We start from the raw sequence: 20,691 nt of genomic DNA on the forward strand, positions 1-20,691 counted from the left end.
CATTCATGCAATTAAAACAAAAACAAAACAAAACAAACCTTGTTGCCCTGAAAGGTTGTGTGAAAACTGAAGGGAAACAGATATGCATATGTGACCTCTAAAAATGCCTGCTCTAAACTACAATAGCTAGTGGCTCTACATCAAAATTCATCCATCTTGGGAGCTTCTCTGTTCCCATTTTGACTTTAGGGTGCGTCTTCGCCACAGAGTTAACTCGGGCGATCCGCAGCCCTGCCTGAACACCCGAGTTAGCCTGATGACTGGATGGGAGCAGCCACACCACAAGCCCTCCCTGTGTGTCCTCACTGGTGCTACGCTCAGCTCTCTGTGTCACTAGCACTTCTGGGGGCACATCGCATGGTTCTTTGTGACACCGTATATTAAATTGAGCCCACTCTATGATTTTTTTCCTGGTGAATTGTGAGAGAACTTGGCTGTCCTTCCAGACATACATGGGGAATGGTGGGAAGGGCATTGGAGGACTATCAGCACTCCGCTGGTTTAGCCAGGGTCCTCACAGCAAAGCATGCACATTACCAGCCTGAGTGAAAGTGGCACCTGAGCTCTAGTCAGGGCCGTCCTTAGGCGTAGGCAGCATACGCCGCTGCGTAGGGCACTCAAACATTTGGGGCATCACTGGGACCATCGGCGCAGACTTCTAATCTTGCTGGGGGGTGCTCGACACCGCCCCCCCACCTCCGATCCAGGCCCTGCCCCACTCCACCCCTCCCCCCAAACCCCCACCCTCACCCCGCCCCTGCTCCATCCCCACCCCGCCTCTTCCCTGCTCCTCCCCCTCCCTCCCAGAGCTTGAATGCCGCGAATCAGCTGTTCGCAGCACTCCAGAAGTGCTGGTAGGGAGGGGGAGGAGTTGGTAAGTGCAGGGCTGCCGGCGCAAGAGAGGCACGAGTGGAGGGGGACACTGGGGGGAGTTTGGTTCCGGTGGGTGCTCCACACCCACTAAATTTTCCCCGTGGGCGCTCCAGCCCCATAGCAGCCACCTATGGAGTCCATGCCTATGTCCGGGACAGCAGTTAAGAACGGGTCAGCTCCTGCACACCCAGAGTGCACTGCAGTTTCCTTATTAGGAAGAAAACAGGGGCCATATTCATTTTGTGTTGCTAAGAGCAAGTCAGGCATAGGGGCACCAGTTTAATACTACTGCGTAGGGCCCCATAAATCCTAAGGACAGCCCTAGCTCTAGCCCATAGCCCCAGACAAGCCAGCTACCCCAGGTTTAAAACACCAGCAAACTCATGTGAGAGGATTTTGTGTGTGGACAGGACGGGGGTAAGGGCAACACCTGAGTAAGAGCCTGGGTTAACTCTGCAGTTCAGACATATCGTCTCACACCGAAATCCCCTCACATAAGTCATGCAACATGGACGCTACTGCAGCAAATCTATAAGGCAGGAGGTGGGTTGGTCAGTGGGTCCCTGAAATCTGCTCGAGAGCCCTGAAGGAGCACTTGGTGACTCATTGGCTGATATACCTCCTCCTTGTAGGGGAGATGTGGTACACAGGGGATGCAGACCCCCATTGTGGACTCCATCCTCCTACACACCCCTATGCAGCACAACTAGTTCTGCTGCTTATTAGGTCTCTTGCATCCACAGAGGGCTACAGGGCCTGGATTGCCCTCTTAGACAAATGAATTAGAATGAAGCCACAAGATTTTCAATACCTGTATGCTGGATTTGTACGACAGCCTATCATGCTGCATTTAACAGTCAGAAATGCCATGCTACATTAGCAGTATAGTAATCTACTGCTGCCACTGTATCACTTTAAGTTAGATATAGCCTAACCCCTTTAGACACTTCTGAAAATCCTACCCTATATATCTGTACAGTGTGTAGCATAAAGAGGCCACAGTCTACCTGCCACTTATGAACTTCAGATAAAGCAAAGTGCTTCTGTTAAGTCATTTGCCTATGAACCTATATCTCAGCCAGAGAGCAGAGGAGCAACCACCAGTTCAATACATCAGGCCATCAGCACAAATTATGCAAACAGCATATTCAAGTCTCAAGCCCATTAAAGGAATGATTGTTCTCCTTTGTGTGACAGGAGATGTCTGGAGCATCAGAATTATCTAATGGGGTCTGATGGATCTGCAGTCAGTGAAATCTGCACTTGGTGCAGGCACAAAGTGCTCTGTAATGTACAGAGAAGAGGAAGCAGTGCTACACTATTAAAGATTAATTGTGAAAATTGACTTGTTCAATTACAGCAAGAATAATGGTGCATTACCACTGCTCTCGCTTTCAGCCTCCAGACCTGTGCGATTTTTTTAAAAGGATTTTTATTGAATTACTGTTCCACTCTCTGAACATTTACATAAATTAGGTCAATATTATGAAACCATACAGCAATTTAATATAATCCAGTCTTGTTCTTTCTCTCTCAGTAAATATTATCCAGCCTCCAACAATCAGAATCACCGAACTCTACTGGTCCAGATTGTATCAGCTGGAACACCAGTGACCTCTCACCTCTCTAGCTTCTACAGTAAGTCAGTTTTTCAAATGGCTGCCCCACCCGGCTACTGTTTGAGAAGGAATAATGGAACTGGGTTGGAGTGCAGCCAAGCATATGGGCTTTTCCCAAAAATTCCCGATTGTCTACTGTCCTTAAGAGTAGAGCTGTTTGGGAAAAAGAAAAAAAAAGTCTTCCGCAAACATTTATGGAGAAAGCTATTTCTATTTTATGTCACACTTTCATTTCAGTGGAAAATTTTCCAACCAGCTCTGTCTAATAATGAGATGAGAAAAAGGGAGATTGTTTTTTTCTGTTCCAGCCTCTTGCCAGATTCTTCACACATACACACTGTTGGTCCGTGCATAATCATCCTATTATTTTTGTCACCCCATCATCAATCTCTACCCCCACCCACCCCAGGTCTACTTGTGTGTTTCAGCCACCTGTTTTGCCTAGCCTTTTAGATTGTAAGTGCTGTGGGACAGGGGCTGCCATTTATTATGGGTGAGGTTTTCAAACAATCCTAAGGAGAATTCAGCCCTCAGATCCCACTTGCTTTCACTGTAAGTTAAGTATCAGAGTGGCAGCCGTGTTAGTCTGTATCCACAAAAAAGCAACAAGGAGTCCGGTGGCACCTTAAAGATTAACAGATTTATTTGGGCATAAGCTTTCATGGATAAAAATCTGAAGAAGTGCATCTGAAGAAGTGTTTTTTTACCCATGAAAGCTTATGCCCAAATAAATCTGTTAGTCTTTAAGGTGCCACTGGAAATTAAGCATTTAAGAGCTGGTGTAGTTTAGAAAATGAGATCAACCCAGCTACATCACTCAGGGGTTTGAAAAATCCACACCCCTGAGCAGCATAGTTAAACCAGCCTAAATCCCTGTGTACACAGCACTAGATCAACAGAAGAATTCTTCCAGTTGATCTAGCTACAGACTGTCAGGGAGGTGGATTTACTACGGCGATGGGTGAATCCCTCCCATCGCTATAGTAAGTGTCTATACTGAAACGCAACAGTGGCACAGCTGCACTGCTGCCCCTGTACCACTTTAAGTGTAGATATGGCCTAACTCCTTTAGACACCTCTGAAAATCCCACCCTTTATATCTGTACAGTGTGTAACACAATGGGTCCAATGGGCCTGCTGAAGGGACTCTGTGCACTACTTGAACAATGATAAATCATCATTGTCTTGTAATAGATGTTTCAGCCTCACGGTCATATTAGAATTCATTAACAGTGGAGACAAAGAGGCCTAAACAGGACAGCAAAATAGTGCTCACATATCGGAAGAATGGTGCAGACATAAGAATTGGCTTGGGCCTTTCCTTGGAACCAGAACTAAACAGTCTGCTAGTTTTCTACTAGGGCCAGAGATCTGATACAGTGGTTAATACTCACAACTCCTTTTGAAGACAACAGGAGTTGAGGTGGTCAGTGCCTCACAGGATTGGGTCCCAGATAGGAAATGTCAAAATACAATGAAAGAAACTGTTACCATAAACTTCATGAGAGACTTTGGATACTGCCAGCCCAAGATAGTCAGAACATTTTCAGATAGGTAGCCAGAGTTAGTAGGGAAGTTATCTGAACCAAGCCACCAAACCAGCTGAGGTTTGCTCAATGGGAGCTACTTTTGCCTGATGCTGAGCACCTTTTTTGAAAAACTGAGCACTCTCTGCTCTTAATGGAGTGCAAGACCATTGAGCGTGTTCCACATGTCCTGGAGGAGACACTCAGCACCTTGCAGAAATCAGGTCCTTTAACTCCCTCGGCCTTACTGACCATGCCAAAGGACACCCTAGAGTCAATGCAAGAAAGTACTTCTTTGCAGCATTCACTTACAGCAGAAGTCCGGTTCCCGCCACTCGATCAGAACGCCTTTCCTAGCACATGCAGTGGCATAGGTAGAAACAGCAGCGCACAAGCAATCCTTGCCATCAGAACAGGAGCAAACGTCATAGCGGCAGTTCTTCAGGTATGGATACGGGCTAACTTCATGGTGGCAAGGCTCAAACATGGATGACATCAGAATTGAGCAGGAATCTTCAGCATACTTGGCTAAAATGAGAAAAATAGTATCCAGACACTTTACGCTAAAAGAGCAGTGACCATAAAGAGAAATAAGAATAATCAGAATAAGTGCTTGTATACACTTAAAAGGCTGCAGTTGCACCTAGGTAGCATAGACACTACTTCTGCAAATAACTCCATTAGCTCACGTCTGTGCTGTAAATCTAATGGCCCAAACCCTCTCCATGACCCAACTTTGGCATCGATATGATTCCATATGATGGCATTTCTGGAGTTTCATGATGGTTTGGTTTTTTTAAGTTTGTTTTTTTAAATTAGAAAATTGAATTAAAAAACTGCCTTAAAAAGAACATTATTAAGGTTACAGAGTCAAGCCCTCTGAAGTTAGGAAAAGCCAGACGTCAGGTTTCCCATGCAACCTGAATTCAGCCTCCTTATGTGTACACAGTATGATACAGTTTTTAATTACATGATCACGTAGTATTTTTTTCCACAGGACCCCGCCTCATTCAGTGCAAGGAATGAGAGGTGTTTTATTTATTTTACAGATGCTATCATGATCCTGTTCCCAGTACAAAACAGTTGCACTTTTACAGGATGGAAGATTGCATGTTGTTACACTGTACCATATGTTATGTGGAGGCCAGGGTTCCGTACCTAAGCGAGGGTTGAGACTACAGGGGTCGCTGTCTTGTTTTAACAAGTCTTGGCAATTTCCATTCAGCTTCCAGGCATTTCCAAAATCTTCCACAAGGGCTTCCACGAGGCCAGAAGGTGTCAGAAAGTCGTCCCCTTCATTGCCATTGTAGTTTCCACACAGACCACAAGTTCTGTCAGTGTACATTGGGGAGAGCTCACAGAAACAAGGGTAGAATGGTTATTCTTCAATATTAGTCCACAGTTTCATGGCAATATTTTTATTGGACTATGTAAATTCCTCAAGTATATATTAAAGGGGCACCATCAACTTAACAATCAAACTGCTGAACAGTTTTTACATGTACATTTTTATTACTTCTTAAAAAAAAAAAAGTAAGTAGCACTTTTTTTACCCAATTGAATTATTTTTACTTAAGTAGAGAAAAAAGTTCTGTTCCCCCCCCCCCCCCGTATTTACTATGTGCATTTAACAGCACTTAATGTCGAGTCACTTTCACGGTTTTCCTTGGGTAGCTTATTTTCCCTGTCTGTGTTGGTCTTTAGGACAGCAACAGTGGAGAGGAAAATGATTTTTAGATATAGGAGAATGATAGTAATATCACAAAAAATGGCAGGAGGACAGAAGGGCAGGTATAATACTAGAAGTTATTTAAGTAATTTTTAATTCACTAAATTTCAGTTTAGTGATGTTGTCTTGTGACAGTGGTAAAGAATAGAAAGAGTTGATTTCTTCTAACACTGAACAAGGAACTTTATTAAAATAAGGAAAACAGTACTATCTTTAAAGCTACTCTACTTCCCTGTAGCACTTCTCCTGGTATACAGCCTTCCCCAGCCCCATTTCTATCTGGCTTCCTTCTAGGGACTGAAAAAAAACAGGGCCAAACAAACATCCTCACAGGGCCAAATTCTGCCCTGATTTACACCCACATAAAGACTGATGGGTTGCAAGAGATTAAACGTGGCCCCAAATTAAGACGTAAAAAGCTACATATTTAAAGGTTTCAGAGTAGCAGCCATGTTAGTCTGTATTCGCAAAAAGAAAAGGAGGACTTGTGGCACCTTAGCGACTAACCAATTTATTTGAGCATAAGCTTTCGTGAGCTACAGCTCACTTCATCGGATGCAAGCTCACGAAAGCTCATGCTCAAATAAATTGGTTAGTCGCTAAGGTGGCACAAGAACTCCTTTTCTTTTTACATATTTAAAGAACATCTGAGTAGGGAAGTAGTAGGACAAATCTGACCAGGGGGCCAAGTACCTGAAACGCCCGTTCATTTCAATAGGAATTGTCAGTGCCCATCAACATCCATAAGAATGTGGTCTCTAAATGAATATTACAAACAATTCTTGGGGGCTGGCCCAATGGCCAGTGGTACAGTAGCTCCCTGTATGCTTGGCAGGGGTAAGCAGTGATACAGAGGCAGGCTGAAAAGTGGAATATCTTTCACAGTTATTTCTCTGGCTAATAAAAGATCACTGGTGAAGGGCTCCAAAGGGAAGCCAGTCCTGTTCTCACTAACAACAGCAGCAGGGGAGGGGATTCTAACTAAGGATACCATCATTCTTCAAACACAGTGACTCATGTTCATCCAAAGTTCTGTATATGTTTTGGAAACTTCCCTGAAGGGGTTAAATCACAAGCTTTCAGAGGTCACCAGAGGGGTGCCTCTTCTTGACGAATGCAGCAGGCAAATCCAAACACTGTAACTTTTACCAGAAGTGTTTGCACACAAGTCAGTGGGAGTGCATCACTTCCCCCAATTGTCAGAAATGTTTGGCAATAGGTCAGTCCATTTACACTGTAAATTTGTGCTCCAAAGGCAACAATAATACTGACTCAGGTACATAAAAGGGAAGGAATTCATAGCAGAACATAATAATAAAAGAAGACAATGGGAAAAACTGCTAAGACAGTAATTAGCAACAGTTATTGCTGTTATGGTAAACGGGTTGAAGTAGAAAATTAGACTTTTTAACAGCTAGGCAAGAAGATGGTCAGGATGTAAGGGTCTGAGACCCGGCAGAAGAGATCACAGATGCAGAGAGAAGCAGGAAATCCTGAGAAGTGCCAATGGATTGAACTGAATTATCCTCAACCCTGAAACAAATCCCAGGTGTTTTGGTATTGTACATCTAGACTAGACCAAAACACAAATTGCTGAATCCATAGTCTCAAACCCTTCCAGAACTTTCCCTCCTGTTACAGTGGGTTTTTTTTTCCAATTGCTGAAGCTCTAATGAACCTTTACCTTGAGCTAGCATATTAAGCCCACTTTTTGTGCTACTGTGCAACATTTATCCAGAATTCGTGCTAGCAAAGGTGGGTACAACTCTATGCTAGTTTTATGATATGGGCTTCAAGATGGTTCTGAGAGACAGAACCATACTGGGTAGAGTGGAAGGCAAGGAAAATGAATATAGCTAGAGCAAGAGTATAGATGCACTATGCTCATGCCATGAAAGAGCAGATAAAGGGTTCAGTTATGGGACTCTTACAATGGTGAGCTCTTACTCACACAATTATTCCTGTTGACAACAAAGGACCTGCTCACTTGAGTAAGTGCTCACCAATGCAAGAAAAGGGTGTGCAATCATGAGGCCCATAACAGCGATGCAGGGGAGCATGGTTAGGACCTGCAGTCATTACATCTGTTCTACCCTTGTAGCCCACTCACCTCCAGTGGGTAGCTGAAGGCCAATGTGCAGGGGAATAGTGCCACAGAAACACCCGCACCCCCCTTCTGCCTCATCCTGTCCCTGGGAGGATTGAAGAGCTGTGGTCAGCACTGACTAGCCTCCCCCAGCAGTCCTCAAGATGTAGCAATCAAATGAGGACAGCCGCCTGCATGTGCATACAGGGTGGTATGATGGGGTTCTCTGGGCTCTCTCCTCATCTTACTCACTAGGGAAAGGTGGCCATATTTTTGACCCTTAGAATTGGAGCCCCATGGGGCACTAGTGTAGAGCCCTGCATTGGGACTGGGATCCCATAGGTTTTGCAGGCCCACTGCCATAATAGCAAGATCAGGTAGGAGTGGGATTAAAGAATAGACCCACAAAGGGCTCTGCCTTAGAAATAGCACAATATACTGTCCAAGTGTGCACTTTTCATACATTAACAGATTATAAAGCCAGAAGGGACCACTGTGATCATCTAGTCTGACCTCCTGTGTAACACAGACCATAGAACTTCCCTGAATTATTTCTTGCTTGAACTAGAGCATATCTTTTAGAAAAAACATCCAATCTTGATTTTAAAATTTCCAGTGATGGAGAATCCACCGCAGCCCTTGCTAAATTGTTCCAATGGTTAATTACTCTCATTGTAAAAAATATGCACCTTATTCTCTAGCTTCAACTCCCACCATCTTGTTATAGCTTTGTTCGCTAGACTGACGAGCCCATTATTAAATATTTGTTCCCCATCTGGGTACTGATAGATTGTAATCAAGTCACCCCTTAACCTTCTCTTTGATGAGCTAAATAGAGTGAGTTCCTAGAGTCTCTCACTATGAGGCATGTTTTCCAGTCCTTGATTCATTCTTGTGGCTCTTCGCTGAACCTCTCCAATTTATCAACATCCTTCTTGAATTGTGAACACCTGCACAGGACACAGTATTCTAATAGTAGTCACACCAGTTTCAAATACAGAGGTAATATAACCTCCCTGTTCCTACTCAAGATTCCCATTTATGTATCCAAGGATCACATTACCCCTTTTTAGCGTCGACATCTCACAGTGGGAGCTCATGCTCAGCAGATTATTCACCACAATACTCCAAATCTTTTTTCAGAGTCACTGCTTCCAGGTTAGAGTCTCCAATCCTGTAGGTATGGCCTACATTCTTTGTCCTAGTTGCAAACATTTACATTTAGCCATATTTAAATGCATATTGTTTGCTTGCACTCATCTTACCAAGCAATCCAGATCACTTTTTAAATCGGTGAATAGACTGCCCTCTTCGTTATTTACCACTCCTCCAATCTTGGTATCATCTGCAAAGTTTACCTAATTTCATGTTTTCTTCCTGGCCATTGACAAAAACAATAAATAGCATAGGGCCAAGAACAGATCCTCGCAGGACCCCACTAGAAACACAAGCACCTCACTGATGATTCCCTATTTACAATTACATGTTGAGACCCATCAGTTAGCTCATTTTAATCCATTTAACGTGTGCCATGTTGAACTTGTATCATCCTAGTTTCTTAATCCATGTCATGTGGCATCGAGTCAAACATCTTAAAGAGGTCTAAATATATTACATTGACACTATTACCTTTATCAATCACACTTCACCATTGTGTTTACGAAATTATGTTTGAGAAATTCAATCAATCAATCTAGTGCAAACTATAAAAGTATCTTTGCTAGGAATATAAAAGGATTTATTATAGGATTATTGATTAGCTTTATTTTTTGTTGGATTCAAAAAGCAATTATTGACAATCAGTTGCCCTATAATACTCCACAGGACAAACTTCTCTCTTTATGTTGATCTGGAATGACCATAAATATTATTCTTAGTAGGAGCTGTATAGCCTGTGCAATTAAATTATTTTTTTTCCCTTGAACATATGAATGATTGTATCCTATGGGCCAAATTCATCTCTCATTTTCACCTGTGCAATCCTATTGACTTCAGTGGGGATGGACAAGACTAAACGAAATCAAAATCTGGCCGATAGGGGTCTCCTGTAATGAAAGCAAAGCTATTCACGGTTAATGGCTACTGTTAGTGCACAGAAAAGAAAAAAAAAAACCAATCTGTTTCTGTGATGCAAATGTTTGTTTCCAGAAAACAAAAGGATCAGTATATTGCTCTGAGGGCCGAGAGAGAATGGAATTTCTAGCATGCAACACAAGCAATTTCTCACATCAGACAAGAAAGTCTTTGTGTATATTTGGGTGGGGTGAGAGGAGAAAAAACTACCTTCACCAGAAGTTTACCACGACCATCCCAGTCAATCTGTAAATCTTCCCCATAGGTGAGGAGAACTGAAGACATCATAATGCGCTGGATACGGAGGGCACCTCAAAAACACAGCGGACAAGTTTCAGACAAGAAGGGATGCATTCTGTCATCAGCAAGGAGGATACAATGTCCTCATCACCCATCAGCCCATGGGATGGATCTAAGCAGATACACTTAAGGTTTGTCTACACTATTTTCTTTGCACAAATGTAGTGGAACCGATGCAAACCCCCTAATATAGACATATGGATTTGTACCATTTGATTTACACCGGATACAAACCCAGTGCCAACGGGGGCACAAAGACAGTGCTAGTGTAGCACAGCTGCTTACTGGTCCTAGGCTCCCTGGAAGGCCAGGTGTAGAACATCACCCGCTCCATGACACAGGCCAAGGGAGCTGCACGGCCCCGCAGCGGAGGTGCACACTACACAATGACAAAGTGGGACACAGCATGCAGGCTCCCCTGCTTGCTGTGCATCACTTTGACACGCCACAGGTATTGTAACCACTGGTCTGGCGCATCTCTGCACTTCTCCTTAGCATGATCTGGGCCTCACAGGCCCCAAAAGCCCCACATATGAGCATCATCCAGAGTTACTGGTGAAGTCACTGCAGTCCACTTCTAAAATTTCAAAGTTTTTGGGTGGATAAATGGATACTTGACATTGGTTTTTAACATCGTTGGCTAGATCCTCAACTAGTCAACAGCAGCATAACCACACCAACTTCAATGGAGCGGGGCCTATTTACACCAAGTGAGGACCTGGGCACATGTGCAAGAGAACCCGGCATGATGCAAATTCAATAAAAGGTGATGGTAACTGTGTAAAATGTGACTCAGAGTTGGGAATAGGAAACGTTCTTTGAGCTAGGCTAAAGCCTGCCTGATAACGTTGAGAAGGGAGACACCTTCTGGTAGGTCTATACTGCACACTAAACCTGGGTCTATAGACCCTAGCCTTGTGGACTCAAGTGTTTCCAAGCCCATGCTTGAGTGTCTACACTGCATTGTAAACCCGGGTTTAGAATTGCTGGATGCTGGTCTCACAGCCATGCTGACATGTCCATGCTGCGCTACTCAGACTTTCTGACTTGGAGCTGCAGCTTGACCTGCATCCACAGTAAAAATGAGAGGGTCTGGACTCGAGTCCCAGTGGCTCTGACCCACCCCTAGGAGCAACCAAGGATCGGGTCCCAAGTGCTTGCTGACTGGGGCAGACCGATTCTCTGTTTGGACAGAAGGGGGGCTTGGGCTCAAACCTGAAGTAGAGCCCAGTCTCAGTGTGCAATGTAGACAGTAGTGTGTGGTCAGAATTGTTACATGCCACAAACACACCTTGTGTCAAAGGAATCTGTACATCCTGCCCATTCAGAGAGATGACGCCCCCATGCTTCATTTTAATGATGCTGTTCTCCATGTCCTGGAGTCGGACAGAGGCCGAGCGGGTGCACACTGCATCAGGATCATCGGCACACTAAAAAGAAGCCAACATTTCCTATGACTGTTAGGATTTCACTTTATCAATGACTCAGCTCCTCCAGCATGCTGGGCCAGAAGCCCTCCTGTGGCTGTAATTTTAGTGTTACATCTGTCGCCCATGGAGCTGGCTTCAGTATTTATTTTATTTAGCAGTAATGCAAGGAACCTACAGGTTCCTTGTAAGACACTGGCTACAGTAGTTAGCATAAGGCATGAGGCATATGAACTTTGGCACAAACAAATGGCCCAGTGGTCACCCCTAAGTTTTGGGGAATTGTGAATAGAGTGGTTAAGGGGGAAGTTTGTAAATAGTGACACCAGGAAACCACAGGAATATGAGTTAACACTAGCTCTTGGATATTTTAGGATAGGAACAGCAGATGATATCTGATCACAAGAGTGTCATAGCAACAAATTGACATGTATGATAATAAGATGAGATCACTACTATCCTAACCTATAGCGGAAGGGCACCCGAACATTAGCAGGGTGAGGCAATACAAATAAGAGGGGAGAAATCCCTAGTGAATATGCATGAGGCATAGAGATATCAGAGTCACATGTTATAAAAGTTGTAGCCCAGCCTGTGTGCAGGAGGAGAGGTTACAGGATGATGGCCACTGGTGATGATGAGGAAGGTGATAGTGATGAGGAAGATAATGGATAACATTTCAGGTTGCTCTTCAAGGGATGTGAGAGTAGATGGATGTTCAGATGCACATTCTGTATTATTTCTATCTACCTTGCCGAGTGAGAGTGTCCATGACTTTGCTGAATGCATTAATAAAACTGTTACAAACACAGAAAGGTTCCTAAGTGTGAGTGTTGCAACTGTGCACCCCAGGGTTCCCAACTGAACAGTAATTTTAATAATACTGGGCCTGATCTTGGGACAAGAAGCTGTCAATCCACAGCAGGATAACTGGGAATTCTTAAGTACTCAGTGTAATTAATACACAATCCATAGATCAGGCTACTCTAGGGCAGGGTCTGTTCTCAGGGCACTGGAAAAGGAGCTATGGGGCCATGACAGCAAGCCTCCTGTGACACAGGCTGCACTGTGTGATGAGAGAGCTTCTCCTCTTGATTGCTCTGTCTGGTGTGATGATGAGACATGTCACAAGCCTGTTCAAATGGGGAACTAGAAGCGCGCAGCTCTCACTGTCTTCATTTCGGGTGCTGCTGTTACGAGTTACAAAGCGGTGGGTAGAACGCTGCAGGCAGGGAACAGTGACTCACTGGCTCCCGTCTTCAGTTTCAAAAGAACAGTTTCAGTGGAAACCAGTTATGCCAGTTCCACACACACAGCTCTGCTCTCAGATCTGTTATGTAATAGGCACAAACGTAATCATCCCTGGCACTGAAGGGAGTTGTGAGTGGGGATGGGCAAAACCCATTTCCCTAAAGCAAGTGAGCTTTCTGCTCACCTTCTCTCTGGGGCCTCTTAATCATCCCTAACCTGTCCCTGCTGCTTGGAAAAGTTTTCCCATCTCTGCCCTGTCACTGTGCTCTTCATGCTGCTTCTGCTGCCTGCCTCCCTCAACTTCCTCAACCTGCCCTGGTGCCTTACTCTCGCCTTCCAAAACCTCCTCACTCCCACCGCTGCGGCCCTTTCTCTCTATCCTACCTCTCTGCCATCCCGCCACTGTATGCCCTCACTCCTCCCTCTGCAAACTCCTTTGCTTTCCCCTCACTCCCACCCACTCCCTCACTTACTCCCCTACCCATTTTACTGCCCCTTCTGCAAAACTCCTTGAGGAAACTCTGCTTGTGTTCTTCCTGTCCCAATATGCTCTGGCACCCTTCCCATTTCTTTCTGCCCTGCAGCTGGGTCCTTGCCATTCTCTCTGTGGCAGAGGGCATGAGAAACAAGTTGAGAAGGGCTGACATACTAGGGAGTGATGCAACATATTAGCCAATGTGTCCCTGTGAGAAAAAACTCCAGATTCTATTAGGGTTACAATACCACTACATGCTCCATAGCTTCTGAGGAAGCACATGCCCAGGGCAATTACCCAGCGAGCCGTCCAAACAGTTCAGTGTATGAGGCACACCCTCTTCTGGCTCTTGCATTTATATGCTAGCTTTGGCAAAACTCCAGAGAGACAATGCAGTCACACTGTGAATTTGAATTTATAGCCCGCGGTTAAAGGAGTAGCAGCAAGAAGAGGCAAAATATAGGTTAATTCAGAAGAGAGAGTCTAGCTAATTGAATAGGAATATGCCACTTATGTGCACAGGAATATGCCATTTAGTCTTCTACTCACCCCCCCCCCCCCATTCTCCCCACCCCACACAGGGTGCTGTTACCTGAACCGTCTCTAGGATGACAGAAAAGGAGTTCTCCTCACAGTCTTTGGCAAATAAGTATTGACAAATCCCACTGAAGGTGAAATACTTGTTGTCAAAACTTTTGAAATGGGATTGGCCAGTGACAGAGCATTCTCCTGAAAAATACCAAGGAAAACAGTCAAATCATTGAACAAATTCCTGCTTTTTGTGAGACAGGTGGGGCAGGGGGAGGGGGAGAGAGCAGGCCCTGCCAGGCTCACAGCTCCTAAAGGCTGGATAGTGGTGGCAGCATGGCTCATCCCACTGATTATTCCTGGAAGTTATTGCCATTAGAAAGGAGGACTCCAGCCAAAGTTAGGACGACCATACTGCAAGATTTCCTCACAAAGTGTGAAATTCACCCTTGCACAGAGAACCAGCCCCCCTTCAAAATGACTCTTAAATAGGACTTTAAGTGGGGCACAAGCCTTGATCTGGCTCTCTGCATGGGGGTGAAATTTACCCAGTAATATGTAATTATGCAAGCAGAACCAGGGACTTCACTGTGGTTACTCAAGTACTACTCAGGCCAGGTTCACGCACATCGTTGCACCAGTTTACCTAATCAGCTTACTTAAACCAGCGCAAAAGCCTCTGTGAACACTCTTAGGCTTCGTCTACACTAGAAAATTAAGTTGGCTTAACTGTATTGCTCAGAGGTGTGAAAAATCAACACCGCTGAGTGACGTAGTTAGGCCGATCTAAGTTGGCGCAAGGTTGATGGAGGAACCCCTCCCATCGGCATAGGTAGTGCATACTCTGAAGCACTACAGCAGCTGCACTGCTGCAGCATTTGTAGACAAGCCCTTAATTCAATTTAAATGTGGCTTGTGTCAGTTTAGCTTTGTCTGTAAATTTACAGATGCCAGCTCCCCAGGTTTAATCTGATATGCTAATAATAGCTAGCTCTCATATTGCATCTCTCACCAGTAGCACTCAACGTGCTTTATGTAGGAGATAAACATCATCACCCCTATTTTACAGATGAGGAAATTGAAGCACAAGGAGGTTAAGTGACTTGCCCAAGGTCATCCCAACAAGCCAGTGGCAGAGCCAGGATTTTAACGCAGGTCTCCCAAATTCCAATCCAGTGCTGTATCTACTAGGCCATACTGCCCTTAGAGCTCCAAATGTGGCAATTTAACTAAATCAGCTTTTAGAACCGTGTAGACGAGGCCTAAGTTGCAGAACAGAGCCCTTTACAAGTTAAAAAATGGAACACTTCTTATTCCTCGACTCCTACTCTGATGTTCCTTTGTGGTGGTGCCTCACTCTGGATTTTTGTTACACCCTTGGGTCTTGGCAGGTTGGGAACACTGCCTTTGTGTCTCTAGAACATTACAATATGGTCTTGTCATGGCTCCAATGTCTGAATGCCTGTATCACAATAACCTTATTTAATACAGAACAGGAAAAAATGGGTTAGCTCCTTTGCTGGGCTCCCTGGGAATTATTCAAGCATTTAGGTAAAAAATACTTTGATTTTATGAATCACAAAGGTAGGGGTGCTGGAAACATTTTTATAGTGGAGGTGCTAAAAGTAGAAAAAAAAACTTATAGTTGAGTTGTTACGACTTCTTCAAGCCAGGGGGTGTGGCCGCACCCCCAGCACCTATGCTCAAAAGGGATGAAGAGCTGAAAGACACTCAGACTAAGATATAGGTAAGTGTTTCTTACAGAGGCAGAATTTATGGTGGTATTTCCTCTTACATTTAAGTTATTTAATTACCAGTAACCAGAAATTATTCACAGTTTAACCGCTAAAACCACAGTTCTTACAGAATAAAACTGAATTCCAGCTTGCAGTCCCTCCTGCTGTGAAAAGGAACTATTGAAATATAGAACTTTTTAACGTATCTGTTCCCAGTGTGTATGTAGAAGGTTGTTCTTATTATTTCTGTGGTGGTAGCACCCAGAGGCCACAACTGGACCTGAGACCTCATTATATTAGGCACTGCTTAAACACATAGGAAAGACATGTTCCCTGCTCCAAAGAGCTTACAGTCTAATCAAGTTATTTCATGCGGTCAAGCCCCAACACCTGCATGGAGCCCCAGTGAAGCCAATGGGAGTAGGGCTGACAGGGGAGAGAGGAGAAGAGGGATATTCTTACCAGGCCCCCAAACAAAGGGAGGCCCCCAAAACACCTGTAACATCTGCATAAAGAAAATGAAATGGGAGGGGGTGGGGCCCCAGCAAACATGATATACTAGGGCCAGAATTTCTCTATATGGGCCACACAGGGATCTGCCCACACAGAACAAATTGCAGGCGCGGGGGCCTAAAATGACAAGCCAATATAAAGGGTGAAGGAAGAGGGCTACCTTCACAATATGTACACAGTCTGAACAGACATTTTTATATAAGTGACCACATACACATTAGCTACACGTATCTACCCCCCAGCCTATCCTTAATTAGTTGACTAATGAGTTAGATCTGCTTGCGGAAGGGACCAGAGCAAGCTATTTTTTATTCCCGTTTACTCAGCAGAGCCAATTCAGCTCAAAGAGAGGGAGCTGGATTCTATTCCGCCCTGTGCAGCAGCAGAATTTTAAACAATATTCTAACTGCAGGCCTTTGCTCCACACGTATCGATTCACCTCAGTAATCCCAATAAAGACAAAGGGGCTGCAACCAAAAACAGATTTTGGCCCATGTAATATTTATTACTGATGACAAAGACTGAGCCATAAAGATCGCAGTTTGGGGTTTACACGCCAGGCTGAATTTGCATTTAAAAGCAGTCGCATTTTTCACTTGTGAATTGATAGCATTTGATCTAGAGTCATGAGACACAATAAACATGGAACCTCGTGGGCCTTTTTTCTTTTTTTAAAGCAGTTACTTTGCACAGTTGTGCTGCACTTGGAGAACTCTCCAATGAACTAGACAAGCAGAGGGCTGGATGGGGACTTTGTGTAGAAGGCCTGCGTGGAATTTCTCATAAAATATGTCTCCCTTCCATTTGCAGTGATTCCACACCTCTCAGATTGTGCTTTTCTCTGAAATTTTGGAGCAACTGCTATTTCCATTTGAAGCAGGGGATATTTTCAGGAAGGGTGGGGCAAGGCAGCTAAGAGGCTTTTCATTGTCCACTTGTAGGTAGGTGTAATTCCCCCCCTTTGATTCTCTCTTGATCTCACCTCTGTCTTTGCCTCTGAGAACTACATGTTTTCCCCATTTTCTGATCTCCCACATCCCCTGAATCCCCCTTCTCTTAGTTCTCCTGCTCTCTCACATCTCAGCACTAGGTAGGTCAGAGCTGCCTGTGGCAATCTCCCTACACACACTCGTGCTAGGGGCAGGAAAGGCAGTACTGCATCAGGCCAGTGCAGGCTTCCTCTTTTTCTGCTGATTGCAGTGCTGGAACTGAAGAAGGGCCCAGAGCAGCAAAATGTACATTTCAGGTCAGGGAAATGGGCTTATGGAGTGAAGTGGGGAGCAGGGACGTTGCTGGAGCAGCCTTATGGCAGGACGTGTGACACTCCATCATCTCCTCCTCCCTGCACACCCTCCAGGATGGATGAGTATTCAGGATGTAAGTATCAGCTACCCATTGCAAACAGCTTGTTCTAGGTGAGTTCAGGAAGAAGAGGAAAAAAGACTGGTGGTCTGCTACCCGCCTGTGTCACCATTAATGGAACACAGTGGCCTACTTGCCTCTCCCCAGCCATGGCTCTAGCTCCTTGAACAGAATACATCACTTATGACCCAAGCCTGCAAATACTACTGAGCAGAGTACCATGCATGGTTCAACTGACTTCTATGACACGTAGTGCTCACTATTGTAAGTAGTCCCATCCAAGTGCTTGCTAAATCAGGCCATTCGTTAAGGCTTGTCTACACGGAGACATTCAGAAAAATTAATCCAAATTGACTCTCTAAATGGATTAGTTAAACTGCATTAAACCCTTATGTGAACACTCTTAGGGTATTTACACTGCAATTAGACACCTGGGGCTGGCCCATGCCACCGGACTTGGACTTGCGGGGCTCGGGCAAAGGGGCTGTATAATTGTGACGTAGACATTTGGACTCAGGCTGGAGCCTGGGCTGCAGAACTCTGCGACTGGGGAGAGTCCCAGAGCTCAGGCTGAGCCTGAATGTCTACATTACAATTAAACAGCCAAGCCCCATGCAGAGTTTAATTGCAGTGTAGACATACCATTATTCAGAAATAAAGTGGCCTTAATTCAGTTTAGCTTGATTGACTTTCAAAGTGAATCAAGCTAAACTGAATTAAGGTCATTTTAATTCTGAATAAGAGTGCCCACACAGGGGGCTTGATGTGATTTAACTAATCCACTTTAAATTCATACTGTTAGTTAATTCAGATTAATTTTCCTGTCCATATGTAGATAAACCCTTAGAAAATTGTTGATACTCAAGTTAGCACAGCAGTTTTCCTTTACCTGAAAGCTACTACTATGAATCTACAGCTCTTTTACAACATGGCAAGAAAAGCAACAGAAAGGGAACTCGTGCTTTTCCCCCTAACAGGTATTTACATTGCCACACACAAGCCCATCTGCACAGCCTGATTTATCTTTTGGACTCCTGGACTCTTGAAATATAACCTTGGTGCTGACTTGCAGCCAGAGCTTGAAACAAGGACAAACCCTGTCTGTGCACTCATCCATGCATGGGACTGACTTAGGCAAGGCTTACATACTTTTGTGGAGCTATAAGCACAAGGGTCAGCATACCTGGGCACTCCTCGTTGCTGCAGATCCAGTTGCCACGTCGACAAATGCTAGGAAATATATTGTTGAAAAGTTAGGGTGCATGATTTCACATCCACGGTGGCATGTCCCAAAACTGTTGAAAGCGGAGCTCCCCCTTCAGAAAAATTAAACCAGTCATACTCCCCCGCACCCCAATACAGCTTAACATATGCATCTTCCATACACACACTCCCTTCAGCTAGCCCCTTGCGAAACACTAGTATTGAAATGTAATATTGTTTTTCTAAAAGGAATTATTCTGGAGAAGTTCTATGGCTTGTGTTATACAGGAGGTCAGGTGAGATAATCACAATGGTCCCTTCTGGCCTTGGAATCTATGAATCAGTATGTTTATAAAAGTACAAAACTCTTTCTCCTTTTTTTTTTTTTCAAGCCACCTTTTTATTTTAGCTGTAACATGTGTATTCTTCTAAAACCGAATGGTTTAAAAAAAATCCTCAGGGGGTTTCCACTGAAACCCTGGTACGTACAGTCTTAACGATGAATAACCCTTCTTGTGTGTGAGAGGAAGAGAGAGAGAAATAATATTTCTTCCCAGGTCTGTGGATGGGAGTATGGATTCAGTATGAACTCTTGGAGGCAGTAGTAATATAAGACATAGTCAATGCACACCAGTGGCTGTTGCTATTATGCTTGGGCCTATATGGCACAACATCTGCAAGCCCCACAACTTTTAAAAAGAGAATGAATTGGGGTTGGGTGGCTCTCATTTGATCAGTTAGCCCATCCCTTGTACACCTTCTGGAGTGAGTTGAATTACTTAGGGTGACACAAGCGTGGTTCAATGGCACAGCATTCAGCAAGGGAATATTTAGGCTCAATAGCAGGAAGCATTTTATAAGGATGAAGTCTATTAAACTGGACTAGTCTTCCAAGGGCAGGGAGATTTGGATGATGCTTTCAAACCCAGAGCTGCAGAAGGCCCTAAGGTCATGGGGCTCCATCCCACCAGGGAGAGACTGAGGTGCTAATGTGATGGTCACTGCTCATGCTCCATTGATACATGGGTGTGAGGGGCTGAGTTGCTTCTTGCTGACTGTGGTGTTACGCAGAGCCTCCTGCTTTATTGCACTGTGGCTCTGGCTGGGCCACATATCAGGTTCCCTCTTCTGTTGTCTGACTGGAAAAATCTGCCCAATGTTCCCCATACTCCTAACACACACACCGTTCAGAATATATTTCTCTCACTCCCTTCCTTCTGGCTTGGGTAACACCCGCCCCCCAGAATGGCATTCGGGGTAGATGTGAAAGAAGAAAGTGGCACATTCAATCTAAAGCTATAAAGCTGGAAGGGGCAACATGATGTCTTTGCAAGAAGGAGGGGGCATGAATTTGTCTTAACTGGCCCTTCTCAAAGGACATTTTGAACTAGGTTTATGGGAAGTTAAATAAATGTAGTAAGTCAAAACAAAACTCCGCTGTCCAAAACTAGCTGGGACTGGGAGTCTGCAAGTTTGTGTTATTCAGAAAACAAATATTTTTCCACTGCATGAAAGACTATGACCCCTACACAATTCTGCTAGATCAAATATTGCTGTGAAAATGGAGTTGATTGAGTCTTTGTGAACAGCTTGCTTCTGGGAAGAGGTTGGCACTTCCAAATCTTAGACTGGGGCATTTGCCAAATAAAAGAAAAGGGGGAGGGGGGCAAAACTGAAGAGCAGTACTTATCTAGAGCAGCCTGGATCGTAGCAATTGCACCGCATCATCATATTTACCATGAGTTGCAGTCCTGAGAGATAGAGGAGCCAGGAGGATAGCGCATGCCAGAATGTACACAGGAGCACTCGGAGCTGTCAACACAGCTATCACCATTAAGTAGCTTCCCCACTGGATAGATCAGGCAATGGAAAAAACAAAACAAACACACATTAGATCCACTCTTGACACAATTTCATTTGCATTGTTATCCAGGGTCACTCACAGAACCAACTAAAAAGGGCTGGGACTGTCCAAAGAACCTCATGCGAA

The 20,691-nt window shown here is 44.5% G+C and overlaps 1 protein-coding gene across 2 annotated transcripts in view; it reads right to left on the reverse strand.

The window, feature by feature from the left end:
• VWF (von Willebrand factor) overlaps positions 1-20,691 on the reverse strand; it is a 231,676-nt gene that overhangs the window by 162,517 nt on the left and 48,468 nt on the right. For both annotated transcript variants that reach the window (XM_084624575.1, XM_084624574.1), the window contains exons 9-15: positions 20,439-20,550; positions 18,682-18,728; positions 13,952-14,088; positions 11,498-11,636; positions 10,117-10,217; positions 5,177-5,372; positions 4,331-4,546 (exon numbers count right to left, since the gene is read on the reverse strand). In XM_084624575.1, coding sequence (XP_084480701.1) covers positions 4,331-4,546; positions 5,177-5,372; positions 10,117-10,217; positions 11,498-11,636; positions 13,952-14,088; positions 18,682-18,728; positions 20,439-20,550 — 948 coding nt within the window. The remainder of the gene's footprint in view (positions 1-4,330; positions 4,547-5,176; positions 5,373-10,116; positions 10,218-11,497; positions 11,637-13,951; positions 14,089-18,681; positions 18,729-20,438; positions 20,551-20,691) is intronic.

Source organism: Lepidochelys olivacea (assembly GCF_965140295.1).
Source record: "Lepidochelys olivacea isolate rLepOli2 genome assembly, chromosome: 1".
Classification (NCBI taxonomy): domain Eukaryota; kingdom Metazoa; phylum Chordata; order Testudines; family Cheloniidae; genus Lepidochelys; species Lepidochelys olivacea.